The following is a 25,582-nucleotide window of genomic DNA, read 5'->3' on the forward strand; positions in this document are numbered from 1 at the left end:
TATCATTAATGCTCTTCCCTGGAGTCTATGTGGCCTTTCAGTAGAGGAGCACTTTTATCAAATCATCAGTCCTTTCTGGCAGAGGCCAGTATAATCACCCAAAGATTAGAAGTGAGTGGATGGCATCTGCTACTGGATCATGGCTTCTCTACTTTTAATTGGTAGGACAGATTGACCTTCTGCCTTTGTTAATGAAAAATAAATCCATCTTAGGATAGTGGCAATCAAAGGTAATTTCTTATAGGCAAAGGAATGTCATTGTAAGTACAATCTGTTGAGTTGCCATTTCTCCTGGGAGTGGGAAGTAATCTGGGACATCCAAGGACCATGACCTGGAGTCAACATATAGCATTCTCATCTTCATTCCTGAGCTTTCTGCTATCTTCCAAGTCAGAAGAACTAATCTGGATAATATCTTTCCTAGCCTTTCCCAAAGCAATCCCACGTCCTCTTTATTCTTAGTTCTAGGTGCTAAGAACATAAAGAACGTGGCAGTGGCCCACTGGGAGGTGTCCTGTTCATAACTGGGGCTCCAATTTCCTTTTAGCCCATTTCTTGCCTTAAAAAATAAACCTTGTTAGGTCATATATCTTCTCTGAGGACAGACCCTCCCAGCTATTTACATTGTATTTTTAACCATTTCAAGAGATAGCTAGCAATTAGCATTGCATTATCTTAGAGGGCGCATAGAAATGTGATGAGTATCTTGCATAGAATGGCCCATAATCCAGCTAGAATGCAAGTCCTATGCCCTGAAGCCAGAAAGAAATGACATATCTGACTGCAATAATATCAATATTCCCATATGCTGATAAGCATAGTGAAGTGGGCCAATGTAAACCAGTAGATAGAGCACTAGGCCAGGAATAGTGGTATTCCAGTTGCCAAACTGTGATTTTGTCACCACCCAGTCTCCCTGAGAAATGCCTGTCACTTTTGTCCTCCACCAGGCTTCAAATTTTTGGTTTATTCCATAGGTAATGCTAATGTTTAGTCCCTGGTAGGCTTCCTAGTTATCTGTAAAAATGAATTAGATGTTTGGCTAAAGAATATTTAAGAATTCTGATAGCCACCAAATGTTCTTTCTAAATGCCCTCTTAAAACACTTGCTATTTGGGAGCAGTAAAACCGGTGGTGTGTGAGCCATTTGAGCTGGAATGATCACTATGTGGCAGTGTTACAGAAATCCAGCTCAAAATCAAAACTGCTAAAAGCAGGTGGACAGTTTCAAGACCACAATGTTCTGAAGGGCTTATGTAATGGGGCACATTGTATGCTGCTGACGTTTGTTTCAAAAATAACCTTCTTAGAGATACAAGGTGCCCCAGCATCAACTTTGATTTGAATTTCTTTAGAGGAAAAAAATTCAGGACTCATCTGAAAAGAGACTAATTGACTTCTTTATTCTATCTCAAGCTTAATTCCCTTTGACTTTTTTTTTGGGACTTTATGGCAGATACAGAAATAAATGTCTTTGGCAAAGCATTCTCCAACTCTGTCTTCCTTTATCATTTTCCTGCTCTGATCCATATGACATACAAAAGGCATAGGGCACAGCACTGGAAAGATAAAGTGATGTGTATCTGTGGATTTCCTGTTAAATGCAAGTAGTAGTTTCCTGTTCTCCATCTTTTTGGCCATTAAACACTCTGGGAAATCATCAGAGGGTTTTTCCCCTCTTTCTTCTTCTGAAGCAACTTGCTAACCACAAGAGGTCAGATCTGTCAGAAATGCAAGCCTGTGTTTTCAGGGTTCCCCCCTCCTATTTCTATCATGAACAGAGTCATTGAAACCTTTCTAATGCCAAAAGATTAAAACTTCTCCATAAGATGAGGGCACATTTAGCTTATGCTATCCTCTTCCCTGACAGCAAGCTCTTTCTCCAAGCATGACAGGAAAGCCTAGTTTTTCTATTCCTATGTCTTACAGGAAAGTGGAGTTTGACAGTCCACTTCAGTGCACTGGCTTGCTGTCAGTTTTCCAGATTCACTTTGTATTTATTATTCAGCTCAGAAAACATCAGAGACATCTTCTAGGTCAGAAGAGGGGAGAGGATTTTCCTTTAAGAGCCTTCCCCAGCAAAAAGGAAAACTCTTCCCAGAGCAGCAGGAGAATGAGGAAAAGGTCCCTTCAGAAATCTCACCTTTTCAAAATCTAGGCGATGAGGTCTGAATTACTAAACAAAGCACTTGGTGCTTCTCAAAATTCCTCACTTGCAAATAGATGAAGTGGAGAGAGAAAGGGATGTGTAGAGATTAAGCCATGCAGTAGAGTGGACATCCCAGAGGAGAAACCAAACCACCACGAGAGAGCTGCTCTTCATCTGAACAATGTCAGGAAATCTCTTATCCTATATCACCATGTTTGACATCTTGCTCAATGCTAAGAGGGCACTGATCTATTTCCAGACTGTTCCAAGTTTCCTTGGGGACCCCAAAGAGCACTGAGCATTCCGTATTGATGTGCTGGTGAACTGGTGGACTAGATCCCATCAGATAAGTGAAGCAATAGAAATAGACACCCTCAATTTCTTGCCATGCTACTAAAGCTTCAATAACTTCTCTCCAGAATAGCTAAGGCACCAAACACCTTTTATAATAAATTTCAACTGTTATTCCAGATGGAATAGGCCAAAACCAACTTTTGCTCTGGGATAGTATAGTGAACTGATTAGAAGCAAATGAACTTCATAGTCACTGTGTGGTGGTTATGGTCAGAATGTTTGTGCCCCTGTTCATATACTGAAATTCTCATCTCTAAGATAATGTTACTAGGAAATGAGACATTTAGGAAGTGGTTAGTCTAAGAAGCAGAACTCTCATGAATAGGATTAGTGCTCTTATATAAGAGGCTACAGAGACCAATTGCCCCTTTCCTAAATTCAAAGATGCAACAAGCAGGTACAATTTATGAGCCAGAAAGTTCATCATTACTAGACAATGAAATATTTGATCATGAACTTCCCATGCTCCAGAGTACTGAGAAATCAATGTCTGTTATTTGTAAGCCACTAGTCTAATACACTTTCTTCTAGAAGCCTGAACAACTGAGACAGGCCTTGCAGGATGTTTGGCCTTTGGAATGTGACTTCAATTCGTAGCTTAAATAGTCTCCCACATAGAATCAGGTTACTAATGGAACTTCTTCAAAGGCATGTTGTGAGGATTAAGGTACATAATGCATGTAAAATACTTAGCACAGTAGGTAGCAGCCAGTGAACACTCTATAAGTGCTAGCTAATAATAACAAAAATATTACCTTATTTTTCCCACCATGAGCTCAGTTTAATGAATCTTTGTCAACCATTATTGTATACAGCTATTGATTCATTAGGGCAAAAAGTGAATATCTGTCAGGCGATGTACTAAATGCAGAGAGAGCAAGACCATAGCCTTTGAGTATGAGGGATATAAGGGACAAGAAAGAGAAAAACATCAGACAGAAAGTGAGAGGTTGGTGCTATGTCAAAACAGTTGAGATTGGCTGGGGTCTTCAGAAATCAACTGGGTTGCCTGCCCCTCTCTGTAAATAGAAAACCTCTTTCTCATTTCTCCATTCACTGTGTCTCATCTGCAACTCAGTCCTGCCCCAGTTCCCAGGGCCAACCTTGACCTAAGACAGGTGGTGATTGGCTCCAGCCCCACAGATGGAGGTGGGGGTTCAAGTTACTGTGCTGTTTGTCTGGCAAGAGGACAGTGTCCCAGTTTTGATACCTGGGGCCCAGCCTCATTTTAAGCCTTAGCTCCCATTCTGTATCCTTATTTTTAGAAATAAGCTCCTTCTTTTATGCTTGCTTCCAAAGGTCTATTCTAAAACACATATTGAGTGACCCCAGTAGTCTCTTATGGTTAAGACCAACACCCTATTTGTGCTGACTACCACTAGAGTAATTTTTCCTGATCTTTAGTCCAATAGATAAATGGATGTTTGCTTCTTACCAGCTTTGACTTCTCAGCAACCCGCCCCCCCAATTCATTTATCTTCCCAGTATCCTCAGTATCTGTTGTTTAGACAGGTACCAATCATAGCAGATGATTCTTATTAGAACTAAATATGTCTTGCCACCATCTGAACTTTGATTAATTAGAGATTGGTTTATAAAATGGGTAGTTTTGGTGGCCCAAGTATACTAATCCTTATGTACCTCATGGGCCTGCCTAAGATCTGATCTTTGCTGACACCGAAATTATTTAAATCCAAGTCACAGAGGAGCCATGAAGATACCACTATAGCCTTATTAAAGTTTTATCTTGGTTTTCAAAGTGGGGAATTGCAGTAATGTAGCTATGATTTGTTACTGTAAAACTAGAGGTAGGGAGACAGTTAAGTGAGAGACAATTGGTAAAAATCTCAACTAAGGTGATAATGTCAATAGTTGAGATTGAGAAGGCATTTAAGTTTGAGAGAATTAGTAGAATTCATAGTGCATACTGATTCACTAGAAATGGATGGAATCAATGAAGAAAGATGGCAATAGTGCTAAGGAACTACATGGGTAGTTGATTCTGGTACCCGAGTCAGTGAAACACAGAAGGGATAGACTCTCAATAAAGGGCACACTGTGATTAATGTGACTGAATAAATTCCATCAAATCTATTTTTTTTCATAAAATAACCTTGTTGCTCAAAGGATGCTATTGATAGTCTACCTTTCCCAACCTCAACTGCACAAAAAACTATTCGACTACAGACTCATGAAAATTCTGAAATCTGATACATCTTGAGCGTGTTAATTTTTCTTGTTAACTGAAAAGGATAAAAAATAAGTAACAGTGGAAGTGAAAAATACTTACTCCATAGACAAGTTCCCCAACCATGCCATTCCATATTTTAGTCTCTGGATCCCTTGCTCCATATTTCCCATCACCGACAATGGACAATTTGTATTTGATCCTTACATGTTTGGCTATTTCATAGGCTAAATCGACGCAATAGCCTTCATAGCGCTCATTTCCTTCCAGTTGTTCATGATTCTTTTTATACATTACATATGGTGATTCCTTAGAGAACAGAAAAAAGAACAAAAGACTACTCTTATCCATTTTCTAAGATACAGTAAATGTAAAAGGAGGACATTTTCCTCTCTGTTACTATTGAGGGTTGGTGTATGGAAATGATTATTAAAAATTTTGACTTAATAAGGAAAAGAGCCTCAATCAACTATTCATGGAGGTTTGTATTCCTTGGATCCCTTAAACTGGTGATTTAATTAAGTTTTTCCCCTAGAATTTGAAAGTAGGGCTAGTTTTCATCAGTAAAGTCTTTTGATGTAGTTGAATTGGGAAGTACTATTTCCTTCAGTACATAAAGAGGAATTGCCTTTTATGTCTCAGAATGTATCAAGTAGGGAGCTACAGCCAGCTCAGGCAGGCCATAGGGAAACATTGCAGTTCTTGTGAATCCAGAGTGTTTGGCTTGTTCTTCCTCCCGTCTGCAGGGCTGTATACAGCTCTTAGGATAAAGTGAAGGAGAATAATTGATACATGTTGTTTAAACACCATACTTGTTTTTAACTGAGATATGGTTCTGGAAAATCATTTTAAGACTGACTCTACTCCCTCACATGACTATAGTGTGTTGAATTTTGTGGAATAATTCTATATAGCTAATTGTGCCTTGAAATGGCCCTAGGACATAGGTAGGAGGTTACTACTATTATTTATTTCTATTCTACAAATAGCAAAAAAAGCCACCTCTGAGGAGTAGAAAAATTGTCATTTTCACAGTTGTACAAAGGAGTGTTAGATCCAATATTAGAATCTTTTATACAATGACAACTCTAAACAATGAAGAATCAGTTTTTTTTTTCAACACAGAGTCTCTTTGTGCTAGCCTTGGCTGTCCTGGACTCGTTTTGTAGACTAGGCTGTCCTCGAACTCACAGCGATCTGCCTGCCTCTTCCTCAGAGTGCTGGGATTAAAGGCATGCACCACTACGTCAGGCCTATAGAATCAGATTTTATATCCAGGTGAAGCACAATTCTTTTGGAGAAATAGAAGAGGATAATAATATGTAAAATTGTTCCTCATTCATTCATTCATTCATCCATCCATTCATTTCTTCCTGCTCATGTTCTCTGTCTTTCCTTTGTGTATATATAGGAAATTAACATATACCATGTTGCTTGTATAGAGGTCAGAAGGACAATTTGCAAGAGTCAGTTCTCTCCTTCACCTATAGAAGTTCTGGCTATCAAACTCAGATACTCAGATTTGGTGGCAAAGACCTTCACTCACTGAAATGTCTTCTCCATCCCTTTTTCCCTTTCTTCCTTTCGATTTTCTTATAGAATCTTCACACATACTTAGTTCTGGCTGATTAGTCACCTCTTCCTTTTCCTCCAAACCTATCCTCAACCCATCTTAACATTTTGTCCACAGTAGTTTTCCTTACATGTTGATATCATAATTCCCTCCCCACCTGTCCGCATTAATATCTCTTTTCTCTCATGTATCTTCCATCTAATGTTTTGGCCTTTACTCATACTTACTCCTATTTAAGTACTCATATTTAACAATTAGAAATTAACATCAGCATGAGAGAGAGAGAGAGAGAGAGAGAGAGAGAGAGAGAGAGAGAGAATGTAGTATTTGTTATTCTACTTATACAATATTTTCCAGTTCTGAAAACTTTCTTAGAAATGATGTAATTTAATGTTTCTTTATGGATGAATAAAATTACATTGTGTATAATGACATTTTCTTTATCGTATGATAGAGAGGTACTTGAGGGTAACTGAGCAGCTGTTGTGTTAGAACTTTGGCATGCTTAAACTCAAGACTGGCTGAATAATAATTTTAGAACTGTTCAGAATACTTAGAACTGAATAATACTTTTAGACTGCTGTTCAATAAAACCTACCTGTTGTAAGTCCACACTTACCAAAATGGTAGTCACTACAATGGTCCGGTTCTCTGAGGATGCGCTGTCATTGCTCATTTGTTGATCTGAGAAGGGCACAAACCTTTCATACTCATTCCAGTAACCAGCCTAGAAAAAAAATAGACATTTGACCCAGATGCCTAACTTTCTCTAAAGAAATACCAAGTGGACTCTTTAAGTAGCTTGAGATTTACAAGGACTGGGACCCTGTTTCTATCTGTGTTTTTACTGCCCTCAGGACAGAAAGAATACACAGAGAGATGTGCTTGCTATTCTTCTATCTTTCAGATTCCTTTCCTCACCTCACCCTTATTGACACTCTGCAAAATACTTCAGCCTGCTGTGTAATGGGCACTTTTTCCATCATTAAATCTCTACAGCAGAAAAATATTAGGAACTGCAGAAAGCTGACATATAGGAGTAGAAAGCCATTAGTAGCCAGTAGCTACAAAGCAGCATGTAGACACAAGATAGTGTGTATTCTAAGAGTTTATCATATGACTATGAAGTCCGCTATGCCTAACTCAACTGTTAGTAAGATAGAAGCTAATTGGTGATTAAAATTCAGCTATGGAGAAAGGTGTTTTGTCCCAAGTACTTTTGACAGTGTGTTGGCAATGTGGAAAGAGACCTACTTTTCACTCTTTTTGTTAAAAATCATACGTGCTTTAGAAGATTCTCTTTAATAGCATGCTATAAAGTTTGTTATTACTTTCATTTGTTCAGAAAATTGTTAATAACTTGTGAGCTACTACTTTTATATGACTAAACTCAGAGGGTCATCTTCTTTTAAAAACCTCTGGCTGAATCATTCTGGTTACAAAACTCAATGTATCTTATCTAAGCTCCTCAGCTGATGGAAAAACAAAATCACCAAGTGGGGCTTTTCTTTGTGTATTTCCCACACGTCTTCTTGTGTGGAAGTGCTCTCACTTTTGGAGAGACATTTCTTTAATCATTTTGGTTACTTACTTTTCGAGAGCCTGAGACTTTCATTTCATATACATCAATAGTATAATTTGTCCTACGTCCATAAGTATCAAATTGGATGTTTCCAGTCATTCCTTGCACTTGCACCTGGTAAAAAGGCAAAAGGCAAAAGGTGTTTACATTGTTCACTCTAGGTCTCTAGGATGACATCTTTGAGGATTTTTATTTCAAGTCATTGAATTCCTTGTAGCAGATCAAGTCTTCACAGAGCTTTATTTTCTTAGTAATATGTTCTTAGTATGCCTTTAAGTTATGAAACCTTAGGTATTAGAGGAGGTTGCCTGTATAATGCAGTGTAGTGTCTATAACCAGTGTGTCAGAGACTTGACATTTCTAGTAGTCCCTTCTTAAGAATGAACTAGGCTAATGTACTCTTCTGCATTATGAGTCTCTTTGGGGGCATCATTACATCTTATCTTTATATTTCCAATATTTGAAAATAATCTTGTTTCCACAGAATGACTCAGTGAAAGTATATAAAACATATATAAAAGTATGTAAAATGTAAAATCCTGGAAGTACCTATTTCTCAGAACTATTTAGATGATTAATTGAGTTCCAAGTAATGTCTGTCATGTAGTAAAAACCACAGGGCAGTCTAGACAGATTAACACTTACCATTATTTGTTTATTATTCTCTGTGTATAATATGAATAGGTGGGTGCAGATGTATGTGTGCCTCAGTGTGTGTGGAGCTCAGAGAACAGTTTTTAGGAGTTGATTCCTTCCTTCCCTTGTGGGGTCTTGGCACTAACCTCAGGTAATTAGGTTTGTGCATCAAGCATTGTAACCCTTGGAATCTTCTTTCCAGCTCCAAGCTGTATTAATTACTAACCAAAATGACTTTGACTATTTTTTTGGGGAGGATTGCACATTTATGGACTTACCGTATGTCAAGATACAGACAGGTAGCAGAGAAGATGAGTGCCATGGAGAGATAATTTAAAGACTGATGAAAATGTGTGAACTTTACAGGATTAGGAATATGGAATGCTACATAATAGATAGAGGTACGAGAGCTGCACTCCTGCTTTGGGATGCCAATTTCAGAGTCCACATATGCTACAAAGGTCCCTGCCTCTGGGCCTACTCTTAAGAAAATAAAAGGCAGATTTTCTTATCTGCTCTACAGTTCAGAAATAGCAAATAAAGACTGTCTATCTGTCACTCTATCTGCATTTTTCACTTCCTGAGTAAAGAAGTAAGACTTCAAAGAAAAATAATCTGTTTTTTTAAAGGATAAACTGACAAATATCTTTCCCTTCATTTATAGAAAATGACAAGCTAGTAAACAAATTAGGGGCAGCAATGGGGTTATACTGCCAAGGGGAAAATTTATATTAAGGCTTTGGGAATAGTTTTTAAAAGAAGTGGATTGCTTAGTACTGGTAGGAGACTATGTAACTGCTCCGATTTGGCAATTCCATCTGATCCAATGAACCAGAGCACTAAGCTTGCAAGCCATGTGAGATGACAGTTCTAGGTAAAGAAATGGACCTTTGTTGATATATTATTGGGTAGGTTAAAACTGATAAATATTGTGATGTCAGACAGAACAGAGACTATGCATAGAAATCATTCATTGCTTCACATACTCAGGCCTTCAAGTCTCGTTAAAAAGGCCCAGCTTATCTGAATTTGGTTTATTAAGTGGGCAGTCAATAGGTTTCCTGGAGATACCAGATCTCATGATTCAAGTCTTTGGTGAGCAGGAATAGAACTGGACTACCACTCTAAGTAAACTCTATTTTTAGGGACATGGCCTAGTATTGAATGACAGTGACAAGTTCCCATTACCTCATCTAGAATCTCTCTTTAATCCGAATAGCCTAACATATGATTTACCTATAATTTTAGTCATTTACATCTTTCTGGATCCCACACTAGATTGGGAGAATCTCAAGATAAGAGACACTGAGTGCAATGCAATTCAAATATGAATTCTCCTTAGCTTACCTTCTATTTTTATACTAATATGGAGTTTGATACATACTCACAACGGTTTCCTAAGTGCCTCATAAGTGCTTTGATCTAAAACAGTGATTTTGTTTCCCAATTTCTTTAGAGGAAGAAAATGATTTCTTGAGAAACAACTATGGGCTGGTCATAAGAAAGGATGCTTGTACATCATATAATCTCATTTTTGATGAAGGAAAATAAAAAGGGATTAAAAATGTAGTAAGACATTTATTATTTCAAATTAGCCTTGTTTTCAGTCATTTTGAATAGGACAGTTTTATTGAGAGAGCATTTTCTTTTAGGAAGGGTCATGGCTTTCCAGATTTTTTTGAGAAATAGAAACAAGTTGGTCTGTAAAAAGACTTGAAGGAGCCCTGTGGTCATGCGACTTATTTGGCTTATCACCTGAACTTATCAGTGAATTAAACATGCAGAACTTTTCTTTGTGACAGAGTGGTTGGCCCAATTAATTTATAGCCAAGTTAGTTTCTTATTTTCTATTCTGGTGACCATTTTTCTGTTTGAGGAAGGTGGTGGTTTATGTTATGAATGCCAAATCAATTAGAAATGCTGGCTTCTGCCCCATGAGGCTTTGTTGATGAAAACACCTTTTGATTCACTCTGAGGCAGTTTTATATTTCACTCATCATTATGTTCTACCTGACAATACAAATCTTGTAACTGCTAGGAAGGTTGAATTTAATTAACTGCTCTTCAAAATTGTGCAGTGCCTACCTCCATAAAACTACACTCAGGGCATCTGTTAGGGAATTGACATAATGACATAAAAGTCTGCATGATATGAGAATGACTCATATCTCTTTTTTGGAGAGAGACACAGGGGCTACTAACCTCTTTTGATTGAATGCATCCAACTTGGCAAATTTAAGGCAGCAGTAAGAGAGCCAACTACACAAAATGGTGTACGTTATGAGGCTGTTCCTAATTCCTCACTGCTGAGTTGTGCACAGAGTTATGTTACGATGGCCTATCTCTTTGTTCATTTGGATGTTCCAAACATCAAGATAATTAGTTGGAAAGAAGAGATTCTTGTACTCTTGAAGGCTCATTTTAATGCATGCAGGCACATGTGGCAGGCGTAAAGTAAAATATTCAGGAAAGAGCTCTTGCTTGGAAAGCTGCAATGAATGGGTGATGTTGCTCCTAGTGTAAATAATGGAATCTGTTCAAAGGACACTGCTTGAAGCCTTAAATGATCTCCTATCCAGTAAATACTAAAAACAATGACCTATTTGATCGTCTATCTATTGAATCCTTGTACTTTTCTTTAGGCTTTTTCTTTGCGGCACTGGGCAAAAGCCTCTTAAGTAGGTCTAGAAAATGCATCATGTTCCTGTAGTCTACCATGCAGAATAGTACAAGTGTTCTTTCTGACAACAGAAATATTATCACACTGTCTCAGTTTCACAGTCCATTCAGGCTCATAATTTGTTTGATGAGCCCAAGGATGCTGCTGTCCTTTGTAATGCTTGCCTTGAAGTTAGGATCCTCTTATAAAATATCCCAAATCTCCCTAGGAAATGCCATATGTGTAGAAGATATGTTATCTTGAAGCTAATTATTGCATTCAGTCTATATTCAGAGGGTACCAATTTCATTTACCATTTACAGTGTGGCATAGAACTAAAGATTTAGTTGCCCTAAATTTATTATATTTTTCAAATTTTACAGCAGAACTTTCTATTGATTGCATTCTAGATTTGGGTGACTATCCACGTGTACCTTCTCTGCACAGCCCAAGATGCTGTCCCTTTTAGTACACCCTCTTTCAGGACTGAAGTCTGACTTTTTGTGTCTTTCTAAGGCCCGTCCACCCCCAATAAACACTTGTCTTTACCATTTTCAGAGCTCTCTCAATATCAATTCCTTGACTCCAGGGCACAGCAGGGTTTGCTAAGCAGTCTCCAGCACTGCCTCTGCGGGATACATCCACTCGTTGCCTCCTCAGGTATCTGAAGGCTTCTGCTATGACCAGTATTGCGTCATGTGTCAATGCCGAAGTATACTAAAACAGATGCATGAAAAACAAGATAGCATGACAAATGACATCCTCCAAACTTGCCTTGCTCCTTCTGATTTTCATTCACTTCTACCTTTTGCTCTACAAAGATATCATCCTAATTATTTGAGTTGGAAATTATCTCTGGGCAAGACTGACTTTGATGCATTCGACAATGATGCCTCTTACCTCATGTGTGCACATGTTAGGATTATTAAGATCAAATGGCTCAAGGGAATCTCTTTCTTGCTCTCAATACTATTTCATATTGAGTGAGTGACTATACAAGGCTGGTTACTTTGTAAGGGAAGAAATGCATGTGGTGTTAAGGATGGCATGTATAGATTGGAAAGGAAACAGCATATCCTAAAGCAAGGCTGAGTTATTGCTGTTTGTAATAGAAAATTCAGATCTGCTGTTTACTTAGGGGAAAATGGAAATAGCTAAGTTAGACAGCTTGAAATTAATTTGGAAGGAAACATTAATCATTTCTGTCTGGACCACGTTTGTAGCAAGCTAGGACCTCTGGCCAGCAATAAATCAGTTTTTGTTTCCCAGGGGGTAGCAAAAACCAAAGATGCTTTTCAATTGTAGAAAATTACAATTGTTATTGAGTTTTAAATCTGATAACGTTGACAATTTGTAGGCAATGCTTCATGATGCTACCTCTTTTAGGCGACAATACTTACTTTCTATTCCTTGAATACAGTGATATGTTCTACTAGGGATGAGGCTAGTCACTTAACACAAGGGATTTGATTAGCTGCGGTTTGAAATGGTGGATGCTTTTCCATTGAATGAATCAACAAAGCATGATTAAAATAAATTGGCCTCTGTTTTGCAAGGGTGATGAATACTTCTAGAATATGGAATCTTATTGACTTTTTAAAATGTAGCAAAATGTCCTAAGGGGAGTGCTCACTGTATTAAAAGACTGTCCAAATACAATTGAGAGTGAATACATTGTTGTCTCTACAACTATCAATTTACTTTTCTCTTGTTACTTTTCTCTCAGAAGCAGATCATCAAGTATGGCTATAACAAGAGCATATTTTCTTTCATGAAGAAAAATCTCTGTACTTGCCCATCCTAACATTACCTAAAGCAGAGTGCTGGTTTTCCTTCCAACCAACTCCATAAATTGTCATCAGTCTTAATGAAGTTCTTCTAAAGCTATCTTAAAAGAATTGTTTACTTTTGTACTTTATTCAGTTTCTATTTACCCATGCATGAGATTGCCCACTCAATCTAAAATAAATGATAAAAAGAATATTTATGAAATATAGATTAAACAGCATCTGAATTTTAATTTCTTTTCCCAACTCGATATAGTCTAAATCAAGTATTAAAGTATGATCTTTGATTGGTTCAATACAAGGCTTAGCACCTTGTTAAACCATTTGTAGGGTTATATTTATAAGACTAAGTATTTCTTTGTAGCAAATACTACCATGTTGCATCATACACATTCATTGTTATTAATGGGTACCTGAGATTTTTTCAATATCTTTCCTAGAAGTTATACATTTTCAGAGCAGGGATAATATACATTGTATTTTCTCTTTTTGTACCTTATATTCATTTTCTTGTACCTAACATTGTGTCTTGAAAATTGTTGAGAACCCTTAAAATAATGAATAAGTGTATCTTTGTCTTCTATAGTTGCTAAATCAAAACATCATAAAACAGTATGGTTAGGCAGTTTCATGGAAACATATACTTTCATAAGCTCACTTAAATATAGCATGAGAAGAAACACCAGTTTAGTACATAAAAAAGGATTTGATTATAAAGGATTCCTCATTGAGAATGCAACTATATTCACCGAGCCAAATCAGGACACCTGCTCTGATCAAGGGGCAGGATGTTTTAAGTTAGGACTGCTCTGGCAAACTCTGGCATGCATAATCTGGACTACAGCCATAGAGTTAGCTTCTAACTAGTGAGTGACTTTATTGAAATATAAAGTTATGTTTAGCACACAAATTTTCTAGAGCATTTCAATTGTTTAAATTTTTTTTACTTGTATTAGGCTCTGATGTGACCCATTTAGAATAGTTCAGAGTGCATCTCATCTTTCTTCTATGTTCCTACTGTTCTCAACCCTATTGTCATGTAGAAAGGAGAACTGGAAAGGAGACCTTCCTCGGTTTCCTTTTGTAAGGGGACAATTTTAACATCCTTGATTCCTCATCTTACATCATGGTTCTAGTACACATTTTTACTATAGCAGCAAAGAAGGTATAAATGGTAGTTTTCTATTTGAATTGGTGTGCTGAGGGAATGAGCATATATACATACACACATATATAAAATATATGTATAATATATATAATATATAGACACATATCCTATATATGTATATGCGATATGTTACATAAAGAGTTCTTTATATATATATTCAAATATATATTGGAAGGACCCTTTGTGTAACATGAATAATTTCTGCCTAATTTATCTGTTTTAAACTTGCGAAAAATAATAGGATCTCTGACCATAGGAAACACATGTGAAAAATATGCAGTCTAAATATGACTTTTTGCTTTTAATATTCTTATTTTGATTTTGGGAAAATGAGCAACTTAGGTAATCTAATTACTTTTAAAGACCACTTTTGTAGACAGGCAACTATTTCTGTTCAATATTCCATACATATAGGCAATACGTATTCTATATTACGGACTAATTCACTTGGGTGTTCTGAGATTCATGAAACTTATTATCATGGAGCAATCACATAAATAATGTAAAATCCAATTTTCTGTTTCAGGCTATCAATCTTCTTTACCTATTCCCACTGCCTCCACCCTTTGCCTGATTCAGGTTCTTGTAATAGTGTAAATTACTATGAGCATATTAGAAATTAGATTCATTTAAAAATAAGTAAATTTATTTTCAAGCCCTAGATTATTGCAAGATCTATTCCCAATAGTTTCTTTATTTCGGGGCGGGGCTATGCTATAGAATCAGTTGCAGCTGTTTTTCTTTTTTTAAGCATCTTTGGATCACTTCTGAGGGAAGACTACTTGATCATAGGATGGTTGTAAGTACGTAAAGGCCATATTGAAAAGCTTTGGAAATCTGGCCTTCATTGTCTATGTGTCATGGAGCATTACCTTTAGTGGTGCATTCTTGGCTTCAGGGAATTCCCTTTCATCCAGTCTCACCCAGCGCTGTATGAACTGCTGAACCATTGGGTTTTCATTGTTGACAATCTGGAAACCTGTAATATTTGCTCCTCCATGCATGACTCTTTCCAGTAAAATGTCAGTAAAACCCTGGAAAGACAGTGAAATGGATCATGAGTGTGAGAGATGTATGTTTCTGGTTACATTACCTGTTGGAGAGTAAGGATGAACTAGAGGATTTCTTTCCTAGGATTACTTATTAGCAATAAAGAAAGCCTTAAATGTAAAGCCAATTATTAAGACATCATGTCTTTGAAACTATAAGCACAATGGAAAAATGGTACATACTTCCATTTTCCCACTTATGACTTTATCTGCTATAAATACTACACAGACCAAGACAGGTTTTGCTTTTAAGCAAATATTTTGTTTCATTTACCTGCATTTTCTTCAGTCTTCCTACATAGAGTTCAAATAAAACACTGTATGGCTAGAGAATACTGAAGATGTCTGACTGTAAGAAGTGCTATAAAAAATCTTTTCTTCACCTTAACATGCTGAACATAACAGAGTGTTTCAGATTATTGTGATGAGTATTTAGACATTTGTAATTCACAGAAATACCAGTGAGTGAAGCTGACAGATTGTCTGTATACGATGGCATAAACCCCAGGGTGCGTCTCACATGAATCCATAAATGAGTCTTGACATCTGTATAGCATCCACCATTTGCTCCTTAACTTGCTCTGGTTACCATCTGGTGTCTCTGTCACCCAAGTTCTTCAAAGTGCTCTCCCCAGGGTTCACACCTAAGCCTTTTCCACATGGGCACTGCCAACTCCACTGGGTATTGCTGTCTTCTGGGATACCTTACCCAGGAATTGCTTCTACTTCTGTTGGATAGCGGTCTCCTGTGCTTTGTTGCTCATGTGTTAGAATCCTTCATGAATGGAAGCCAACTTTCTATGTTAATGGGAGGGAAGGTGGGGGAAATCTCGGAGGAGCTGGGGGAGAGGAATCCGTAGTCAGAATATGTATGAAAAAACTATTTTAAGGAAGCACACCTTTGTGGCAGTAAGAAGGAAAAAGATACTAGCTGTTGGGAATTACCATTTATTTCAAATATAGGAGTTGGCTAGTTCTGAGCTTTCCTGAACACAATGGTTACCAAAATTCATGTATATAGCCTGTGTACCTTACTGCCCTCGCATTAAAAAAGAAAACAAGAAACAAATTAGAAAATAAAATGGATGTGTTTATCAATTGGGAAACTTGCAAAGAGAAAAAATGCACAATGTATCGGTGGCTGTTTTACTTCTTATAAAAATCAAGAGACAAAAATTGGAAAATATATTGATTTTCTGTGAAAAAAAAAGAGGTCATGAATTTAAGAGGGGGTGAAGGGTAAAAGGCAGGAGACAGAGGGGGTAGAAATGGCTTAAATATAGTACTTATATACCAAATTCCTTTAGAAAATAAACACTTTAAGTTTAAATTAAAAAGAAATGGGAAGAAACCCTCCATTATCTTCAGAATGTTTTTTTGTGTATACTTTCATGTGTTTATATGTTCATGTGTATGGATGTATGTGTAGCATATGTGTGCACACGTGTCGGGAGACCAGTGGTCAGTCTTTTCCTAAATTGCTCTACCTTTTTTTTTTTTTTGAGGCAAGATGTTTCATTAAAGCTGGAGAGCATTGTTTTGTTTAGTCTGGCTAGCCAATTAGCTCAATGGATTCTTCTGTCTCTTTCAACTCCCCCTCCTGCACGCTTGGATAATAGGTGCTCAAAACCATGCCTATTTTTGTACATAACTTTGAGGGACCCAAATTCAGGTCCATATGCATAACTTTTTGAAGTGAGCAGTCTCCTAGCCCAACTTCACCTCCAACATTTCAATCTGGGCCCAGGTGTTCTGCTCAAACTATGGCACCAACCAAGGACAATAAGTGCAGTAAACATTGAACCCCTACCCAGATCTAGCCAACGGAGAGGACATTCTCTACGGCTGAGTGAAGAGCAGGCACTGACTTCACACGAACTCTGGTGTCCTATATTTGACCACTTCCCCTTGATGGGGAGGTGTGGTGGCACTCAGAGGAAGGATAACAGGCTATCAAGAAGAGACTTTATACCCTATGATCATATAGAGGGGGAGGAGGTCCCCCTCAGTCACAGATATAGGGGAGGGGAATAGGGTAAAAGCGGGAGGGAGGGAGGAATGGGAGGATACAAGGGATGGGATAACAATTGAGATGTAATATGAATGAATTAATAAAAAAATTGAAAAAATAAAAAAATTAGAAAAAAAAAGAAAATTTCAAAAATCCAGAAATTTGAAAGTAACATACAGTGAACACACTTAGAGTGAATATTCATATTTTATTACTAGTGCTCTCTGGTCCACTAGTCCATTTCATTTTGGGAATGCATTGCAAACAAAATTAGTGATAAGTACAGATATTTCAAAATATCTTCCTTGAAGTGTGATAATCACAAAGAAGTACGTGCATGTCTTTAAAATAATATGCATAAGCTGAACCACAAATGTAACCAGTGCTTAAAAGTGCCCCATGTGCCCCTCTTCAGTCACCAACCCCAGCTTTACTTTCTTAGAAAATGGTTTCAGAAAATATTTTAGTGAGACACTTTCTCAGTAATTAGAGCTCCTTTTCACCTTCCATTCATCGTGAAATATGAATTTAAGGAGAGTGGACAAGGAGCCAATTAGTTTGGCTTGCATACTGAAACTCACTCCTCCTTTTTAATAACCACAAAGCATTTTAAAGTTAATATTAACTTGTTATGCTGAGGTTTCTCCTAAAGGATCCCTTCATGAGAAATATGAAGACAATATTTCCCTAATTTGCTAATCCCTGCACTAAAGTCATCAGATAAGCAAGCTTGTGTATAAAAACTAGAAGAATCTGTCATTGCTATGAAAGTCTGTTACTCAACTCCCTACTTCCTAAATGAAGAAAAATAGAAAACAGAGAATATGAGTTTTATTAATAACTTTAACTTTACCAAGTGATTGGACAGTAGCAGATACTGCAAAAGAAAACCAACTGCCTCTTTGTATGCTGTCATGGGTAAAGGGGAAGGTCTCTGATGCCTTTTTAAAATTTTTTTCCTTAGGCAGATGAACCAGACTCTTCACAGTGGTCAAATTGGGGTTAATGCTTTTGAAATCTCTCAAAAGATACATCAAATAAATGATCACTAAACACATGGATAACAACAATGTTCAATAAAATGGTGGAGGGTCAGTGGTAGAAGACAGCTAAGAAAGGTGGTTTTAGTGCCTCCTGCTCAGCCTTCTGTATTTGTCCCACTTTAAGAAAGCCTGTTCTATTTCTAAAATGAGTTACTAGAGTCTATCATTGTGTACAACTAGAGTTGACAAAGTTGTAAATCGAGGGCCTCAAACTACCCACAGGGAGTGAAATAGCTATTGAAACAAACCTGACTAGGAGACATATAGTATGTAGACCATAAATATGGAATGGCAAGACTAGGAGTAATATAAAGGAGCAGCAATGAGTACAGACTAAAAGGCCAAAGCTGCTAGACTTTCCCAAATTTTAAAGGCACTACACTTTGTGGTTAGATTGTTGTGTATCATTGGATTGAATACACACAACTCTTCATAGTGTTTTATTGGATTTGTGTATCACTGAAACCAGTGTAAAGACACAAAAAAGAATAGGGTACCCCTAAATACATAGAGTGTACAAAAAGGAGAAGCAAATGATGCTTCTAGGGAATATCATGGTAAGATAATAAAGTTGGAGAAAGAAAGTTGGCTAGCAACTAGCTCAATTTACTCACCCATATGACTAAGCCAATTGGACATTGTGACTGTTTATAACTTCAACATTCACCTCTTGCTTGGCTACCCAGAGACCTTGAAGATGATTTTGAGGCCAAGTCTATCTAAAGACTGTATGAACATAGCACAATAGAAGAGACCTTCAAAACTTTGGATGATAAAAAAAGAAAAATAAAGGATGAAAGACACTTAAAATACTAAGTTTTGGGATACACGTTCTTGATAATGGCAGGCAATGGCTGAGTCCTAGTCCACATTCATCCATTTTTCTCACTATTATAAGTTAAATTTATATACAGCTTTTACAAAATTTACCCCTAAGAGTTGCCACAAAATTTTGTAAGAACTATAAGTAAATTAAACTTACAATAGTTGAGAATAGTGAGTTCTACAAATACAAAAAATCAACATTGACTACTCAGGCAGTGAAAGAAAATGGTGAAGGGGCGTGTCGGTGATGGAACAAGGGAGGCTCAGAGAAAGGCTGAATAAATCGCAGGACTCAGCTAGACTCTGGAGTAACTTCATTCAGATTCAACTTAGCAACACAGTCACTGCTTTCCTTTGCAAGCTGCTATCTTATGAGATACTATAATCTCAGAGGGTTGAATCAAGCCTGATTTCACCACATGCTTACCAATGATACTGACAGAGGAAAAATGACTAGGAATCATTTAACAGTCATGAAAAGACACATCAAGACGAGGAAAAGGAAGATCCCAGTTTTCTTAGGATTGTGGATCTCAGTTAAAATCAAGACTTTCCAGCTCCTGAAACTCTTTGGATAACATTCAAAATATTCACGGAAAGATCCACTTCTGTACTACTTCGTTAAATAAATTTCATCCTCTAAGACACTTACTGCCATTGGGGTGTCAGTTTGGTGCTAATCTTTAGAAGCAGTATAAGAACAGTAACAACAGGAAGGAGCACAGACAGCAACCAGAATATGTGAGTAGGGCAATGAATGAGATTTAGAGGTAGGGCGTAGTGACAGGATGAGGGATGGTTGGAGAAAGTTTGATGCAGAGACGGACACTGGGTGGTAATAGCTCACAATTTCCTGTTATTTTATCATTTAAAGAAATTTCACGTGTCCATAATGCTGGCTAAATTTCACTGCTGGAGTTTGTCTGTCTGACCTCATAGAAAAAAGGTGAGTATATTGAAAAGGAGTCTTTTCTAAATCTCTGGAAAGATGCTCATTTTATAGAGATGATAACAAATCCCATGTGAGAAAAGGAGTAAATAAAAATGGGAAATATCATTAAAGAAATAAGGAACATATAAGTGATATGTAAAGGGCAAAAGTGGCCTGGTTTTGTGGCTTAACTGTTTCCATTTTAACATTTTCAAGCATGTTTTTATATTACATACTGCTAGATTGAATTGCTGACATTTGCAACTAAAATCCCAAGTAACAAAGAGACTAACACTGAAGAAATTCAACAAAGAAAGCATTATGAAAGAGGTGAGCCAAAATGATCTACATGGGAAGAGAATGAATGGACAGAACAATGGAAAGATAAGACAAGTTTCGCTTCTACTACGGTTCAAACTACTGTGGTTCTGATCATATCTCTAGATTACATTTTGATATGTTCAAATGCAGCCTACAGATACAGAAAATAGACGAGACTACTTGGATAACCTACACATAAACATTAATATAAAGGAGCTTACTGACAAATATCTAATATAGATGAAGAGAAATAAGTAGATGATTATGGCAAGGGTGGAAAATATTGAAAATTAATATTTTTATTAAGGACACATATAGAAAGACTTTCTTCTTGCTTTGCCTCTTGTCACAACATGTTCAGGTATTTTGCATAACCATAGGTGTAACTAAGGTTCACTTCTTGTGCTGACAAGAATGTTTGGCTAAAACTGAGACCAGTGCATCTCTCTCTCTCTCTCTCTCTCTCTCTCTCTCTCTCTCTCTCTCTCTCTCTCTCTCTCTCTCACACACACACACACACACACACATATTCCCTGATTACATGGTAGATAGGAGGAAAAATGAAAATGGAGAAGATCATGATAAGAGCAAAAGATGGTTGGAGAACAGGGTTGGCTCCTAGGTAGAAACTGGCTGATTCTATGTTCACTTCTTCTCATTGGACAGGGTTCAAAGCCTTTTTCATCATACTCATTATACTCCATTTCCGGACAATTCACTTTTTCACAAACTCCGGCTAATTTTCAGTTCTTGAAGTGACCACCTATAGAGCCAGAAGTGGAAGGGACTATGTGCTGAGTTGCCTGAAAATTCCATAAATAAAATAGTCCAACAGAAACATCCAACCCACCCCTGGATGGTAAAATGTGAAAACAGTTGTAGGAAGGTTATTGCTAGAGACATGAGTGTCATGCTGCAGCTGCTTCATAAGGAAGGATAGAGCTTGGCAATTATTTCTGGTTTTTCTGTTTCTCATCTAACAAGGCCCGAAGCCTACTACTTTTCTACCAGTACGCTAGACTTTATGACATACGCAAACACAACCTGCAAGCACAGGAAACTGAGATTATATGGGCAAGTTTAGCAAAGATGTCACCAAAATTGCAGTTGGAATATGATAGTGATTTTAAAAAAGGGAAGGTTTGCTCTAAGGGGTAGAATAATCAAAGTGGAATCACTTTTTATAATAAGCTGCAGCTGACTGGATTTTGCTGCACTTTTCTTTTTATCGAATCAGTTGGAGCAACTAATTTACAGGCTCACAAATGTCTCCTGAGTTTGATTTCTCTTGATCATCTAAAGAGGTGGGACTACTTTCCAAGTTCTACTGAAATCTCTATAAATAAAACAATGTAACAGAAATGACAATAACTAGAAGAAAATCAGTGAACACCATTACATGAAGGTCGTGAGCAGAATGAGGGAAGGTGAGAGAGTGGTGCTGACTGTTGGGCAGCACTCAGCAGATGCCTGCTTCCCTTCTAACATGATCCAAAATATGCTGTTATTTCTGTTACATGTGTCTGCATTCTGTAGCTTATATTAGTAAACACAGAATCTGCAGTGAAAAAAACCCTTGAGATTAGTATGTCCCAACAACTTCATCAAGGACACTGATGTCACAATAGTAACTATCTCATGTTCCAAGATTAAGTATGACAAAGAATGAAGAGTATGTTCAGATAGGACTACTAGGTGACTACTTTTGTATGGGGGAAGACACTTTCAGGTTCTTGATCCTGCTCTGCCTCTTATCATAACTTTCCAAGACATTTCACTTTTACAAAGAAGTTCAAATTTCACTTAAAGCTCTGTAAAGTAACAACACTGGTAATATCCATTAAGCACCTACACTATATAAGGACAAGTTAGCAATAGAAATTAGGACTCACATCTCTGAGGAAGAATTTGCTGGCTCCAGGTTCCTATTCACTTATAATCTCACTGTGTGTAAGGCATTTCTTTTATTACAATGCTTTTCTAAATTTTTCTTTTGAAGTTGCCAACATACCAATCTCAAAGTTTGTATATAAATGTTATATTCGCTTGGGTTGATATTGCTAGAAAGAGACACTATGACCAAGACAACTCGTAAAAGAAAGCATTTAGTTGGGGGCTTGCTTATAGTTTCAGAGGCTTAGTCCATTATCGTGGCAGGGAGCATGGTGGAGGCAGACATGCTGCTGCTGGATCAACTAAGGCTTATATTCTAATATGAAGATCAAGAGAGAGATACTGGGATTAACATGGGTGTTTGAAACCTCAAAGCCCAGCCCTAGTGTCCCATTTCCTCCAAGGCCACACCTCTTAATCCTTTTCAAATAGTGTCACTCCCTGATGACTAGGATTTAAAATTATGATCCTATGGGGGCCATTTATATGCAAACCACCATAAATGTCAAATATCTCTAAAGCTTCTGTAAAATGCCTGTAAAATGTTAGTTACCAAACAGATAGATCAGGTAAAGAAAGAAAAGGGTAAAGAGAAATGGGATAAAGAAGAGTGCTGGTGGAAGCAACTGACTGAGGGTAAAATGTGCTTGATTTTTAGTTCTCCATTCATCTATCATTTGAAAATTAGTTTTAATTTCTTTCACAAACCCCTAGATACAACTGCAGTCATAAAAAGACACATTCCATTGCATTTTGCAGGGTGTGGAAGGCTGTTCCCAAAGCCTCAGCAAAACACTAACTTAGCTGAGTTGACCAACAAAATTTCAGTTCATGAGTAATTATATGAGCAAATGGGCTAGCAGTGTGCAATATGATACTGTTAGGATGCTGAGCAACTGCAATGAGCCATGGCTTCAAGAAAGTCACTACATTAAAGGTACCAGTACATTTGATGAATTATGGAGCCAAGCCAAAGTGGTCAGAGTTAGGTATGTTAAATGCATCCTCCCTCCCCCGATAAAATGCTTTATTTGTTGTCTGTGATGACTATGAACTCACAATCAACCTGACTCTGTCTCCCCAGTATCTGGTGTTTTAATGTCCTTAGCACTGCCATAGCTTGATGGAGATATGGTTTTGATTTTCTGTATTTTAAATTTATGATGGGTTCATTGGGATGTAAAATCCACCAGGTCAAGGAGCATCTATACTGAGAAGTGGCAATTCTGGGTTGCATGGTGGTTTTACTTTTACAGGTTTTTGAGGAAATTCTTTATCATTTACCAAAATGGCTGTGATAATTTGTATTTCCACCAACCATGTGTAAGAATTATCCCTTCTCATCAATTCTCAACTTCATATGGGAAAAAAATCCCAGAATAGCTAAAACAATCCAGCACAAGAAAATATCTTTTGGAAGAATCTTTATTCCTGATTGCAAACAACAGTAACTAAAATGGCATGGTACTGGCATAGAAATAGGCTGGTTCACCAATGAATTTGGTCAAGTCAAGACTCAGAAAAACACACACACACCTATGGACACTTGTTTTTTTTTTTTTTTACAAAGAAGCCAAATTCATACAATGGAAAAAAGATAACATCTTCAACAATAGTGCTGGTCTAACTGGATGTCTATATGCAGAAAAATTCATATTTATCCATATTTATCACCTTGCGTGAAACTGAAGTTCAATTGGATAAAAGACCTCAACATAAAACCAGACAAACTAAATCTGTTAGAAGAAAAAATGGGAAAGAGCTTTGAACTCATTGGCACAGGATACAACTTCCAGAATAGAATACCAATAGCTCAGGTTCTAAGATCAACAATTAATAAATGGGACCTCATGAAACTGAATAGATTCTGTAAGGCAAAGGAGACTATCAACAGAACAAAATAACAGTCTACAGACTGGGAGAAGATATTCACCAGATCTTCATCTGACAAAGGGCTAATATCCAAAATATATAAAGGACTCAAGAAATGAAACAGCATCAAGCCAAATAACCCAATTAAGAAATGAGGTTCACAGCTAAACAGAATTTTCAACAAAGGAACATTGAATGGCTGATTAACACCTAAAGAAATGTTCAACGTCCTTAGTCATCAGGGAAATGCAAATCAAAATCACTCTGAGATTCCATCTTAGACCTGTCAAAATGGCTAAGATCATAAACACAAGTGACAGCACATGTGCATGAGGTTATGGAGAAAAGGGAACACTCCTCCATTGCTAGTGGCAATGCAAACTTGTACAATCACTTTGGAAATCAATCTGGTGCTTTCTCAGAAAAATTGGGTGTAGTGCTACCTCAACACCCAGCTATACCACTCCTGGGCATACACCCAGAAGGTGCTCCACCATACAACAAGGACATTTGCTCAACTATGTTCATAGTAGCTTTATTCATAATAGCCAGAATCTGCAAACAACCTAGATGTCCCTGAATTGAAGAACGGATAAGGAAACTGTGGTACATTTACACAATGGAATATTACTCAGCTATTAAAAACAAGGAAATCTTGAAATTTGCAGGCAAATGGATGGAACTAGAAAATATCATCCTAAGCGAGGTAACCCAGACCGAGAAAGACATGCATGGTATATACTCACTTATAAGTGAATATTAGCCTAACATAGATGTCCTCTGAGAGGTTCCATCCAGCAAGGGATCAGGACAGATGCTGGGACTCGCTGCTGGGTTCCAGATGAGAGTGGTATGAAAGAATGGGGGGATGGAAGAACACAGAGGGCTCAGGGACCCCATGAGGAAACTATAAAGTCTGGCAGATCTGGACCCAGGGTGGCTTGCACAAACTGTTGTACTAACCAAGGCAATGTAAGCAGTAAACCTAGACCCCTGTTCAGATCTAGCCAATGGACACCTCATTTTCCTTGGTTGTGGAGAGAGCAGGGATTGCCTCTGACATGAACTCTGGTGCCCCCAATTTGACCACTTCCCCTTGGTGGGGAGGCCTGGTGGCACAGAGAGGAAGGGGAAGCAGGCTATCAGAATGAGACCTGATAGGCTGTGGTCATATGGTTGGGGAGGAGGTCCCCTTCTGTCAGAGGTCTAGGGCAGGGGAAGAGGGGGGAAGAGAGAGGGAGGGTGGGAACAGGAAATCTGAACAAATTATAATTAATTTAAAAAGAATTATCCTTTCTCTACATTTTTAACCAATGTTTTCAATTAGCAACATAATGACTAAGAAAGTTCTATATCAATTTTGGCTGTATTTTCTATCAAAAAATGTATTCCTTTCCTCTTTCTTTAATGATTGCATAGGCTGTTATACATTTTGATGACTGCTTCTGGACCTTTGTCTTTTTTATTATCATGTTCCCTTCTGTACAATAAGTACATTTGTATATTCACTCTGTAATGTCATTGCTAAGTTACTTCAATGT

The 25,582-nt window shown here is 37.5% G+C and overlaps 1 protein-coding gene across 8 annotated transcripts in view; it reads right to left on the reverse strand.

Annotated features, from left to right (window-relative positions):
* GRIA3 (glutamate ionotropic receptor AMPA type subunit 3) overlaps positions 1 to 25,582 on the reverse strand; it is a 277,428-nt gene that overhangs the window by 68,281 nt on the left and 183,565 nt on the right. For all 8 annotated transcript variants that reach the window (XR_014780756.1, XM_084790517.1, XM_084790521.1 and 5 more), the window contains 5 exons: positions 14,969 to 15,130; positions 11,691 to 11,858; positions 7,856 to 7,960; positions 6,884 to 6,991; positions 4,794 to 5,000 (listed from right to left, as the gene is read on the reverse strand). Coding sequence is in view for 7 of the 8 variants with exons in the window: in XM_084790517.1 (XP_084646643.1) it covers positions 4,794 to 5,000; positions 6,884 to 6,991; positions 7,856 to 7,960; positions 11,691 to 11,858; positions 14,969 to 15,130 (750 nt within the window). In the remaining variant the exon portion in view is untranslated. The remainder of the gene's footprint in view (positions 1 to 4,793; positions 5,001 to 6,883; positions 6,992 to 7,855; positions 7,961 to 11,690; positions 11,859 to 14,968; positions 15,131 to 25,582) is intronic.

Source organism: Acomys minous (genome assembly GCF_964271855.1).
Source record: "Acomys minous genome assembly, chromosome: 7".
Lineage (NCBI taxonomy): Eukaryota > Metazoa > Chordata > Mammalia > Rodentia > Muridae > Acomys > Acomys minous.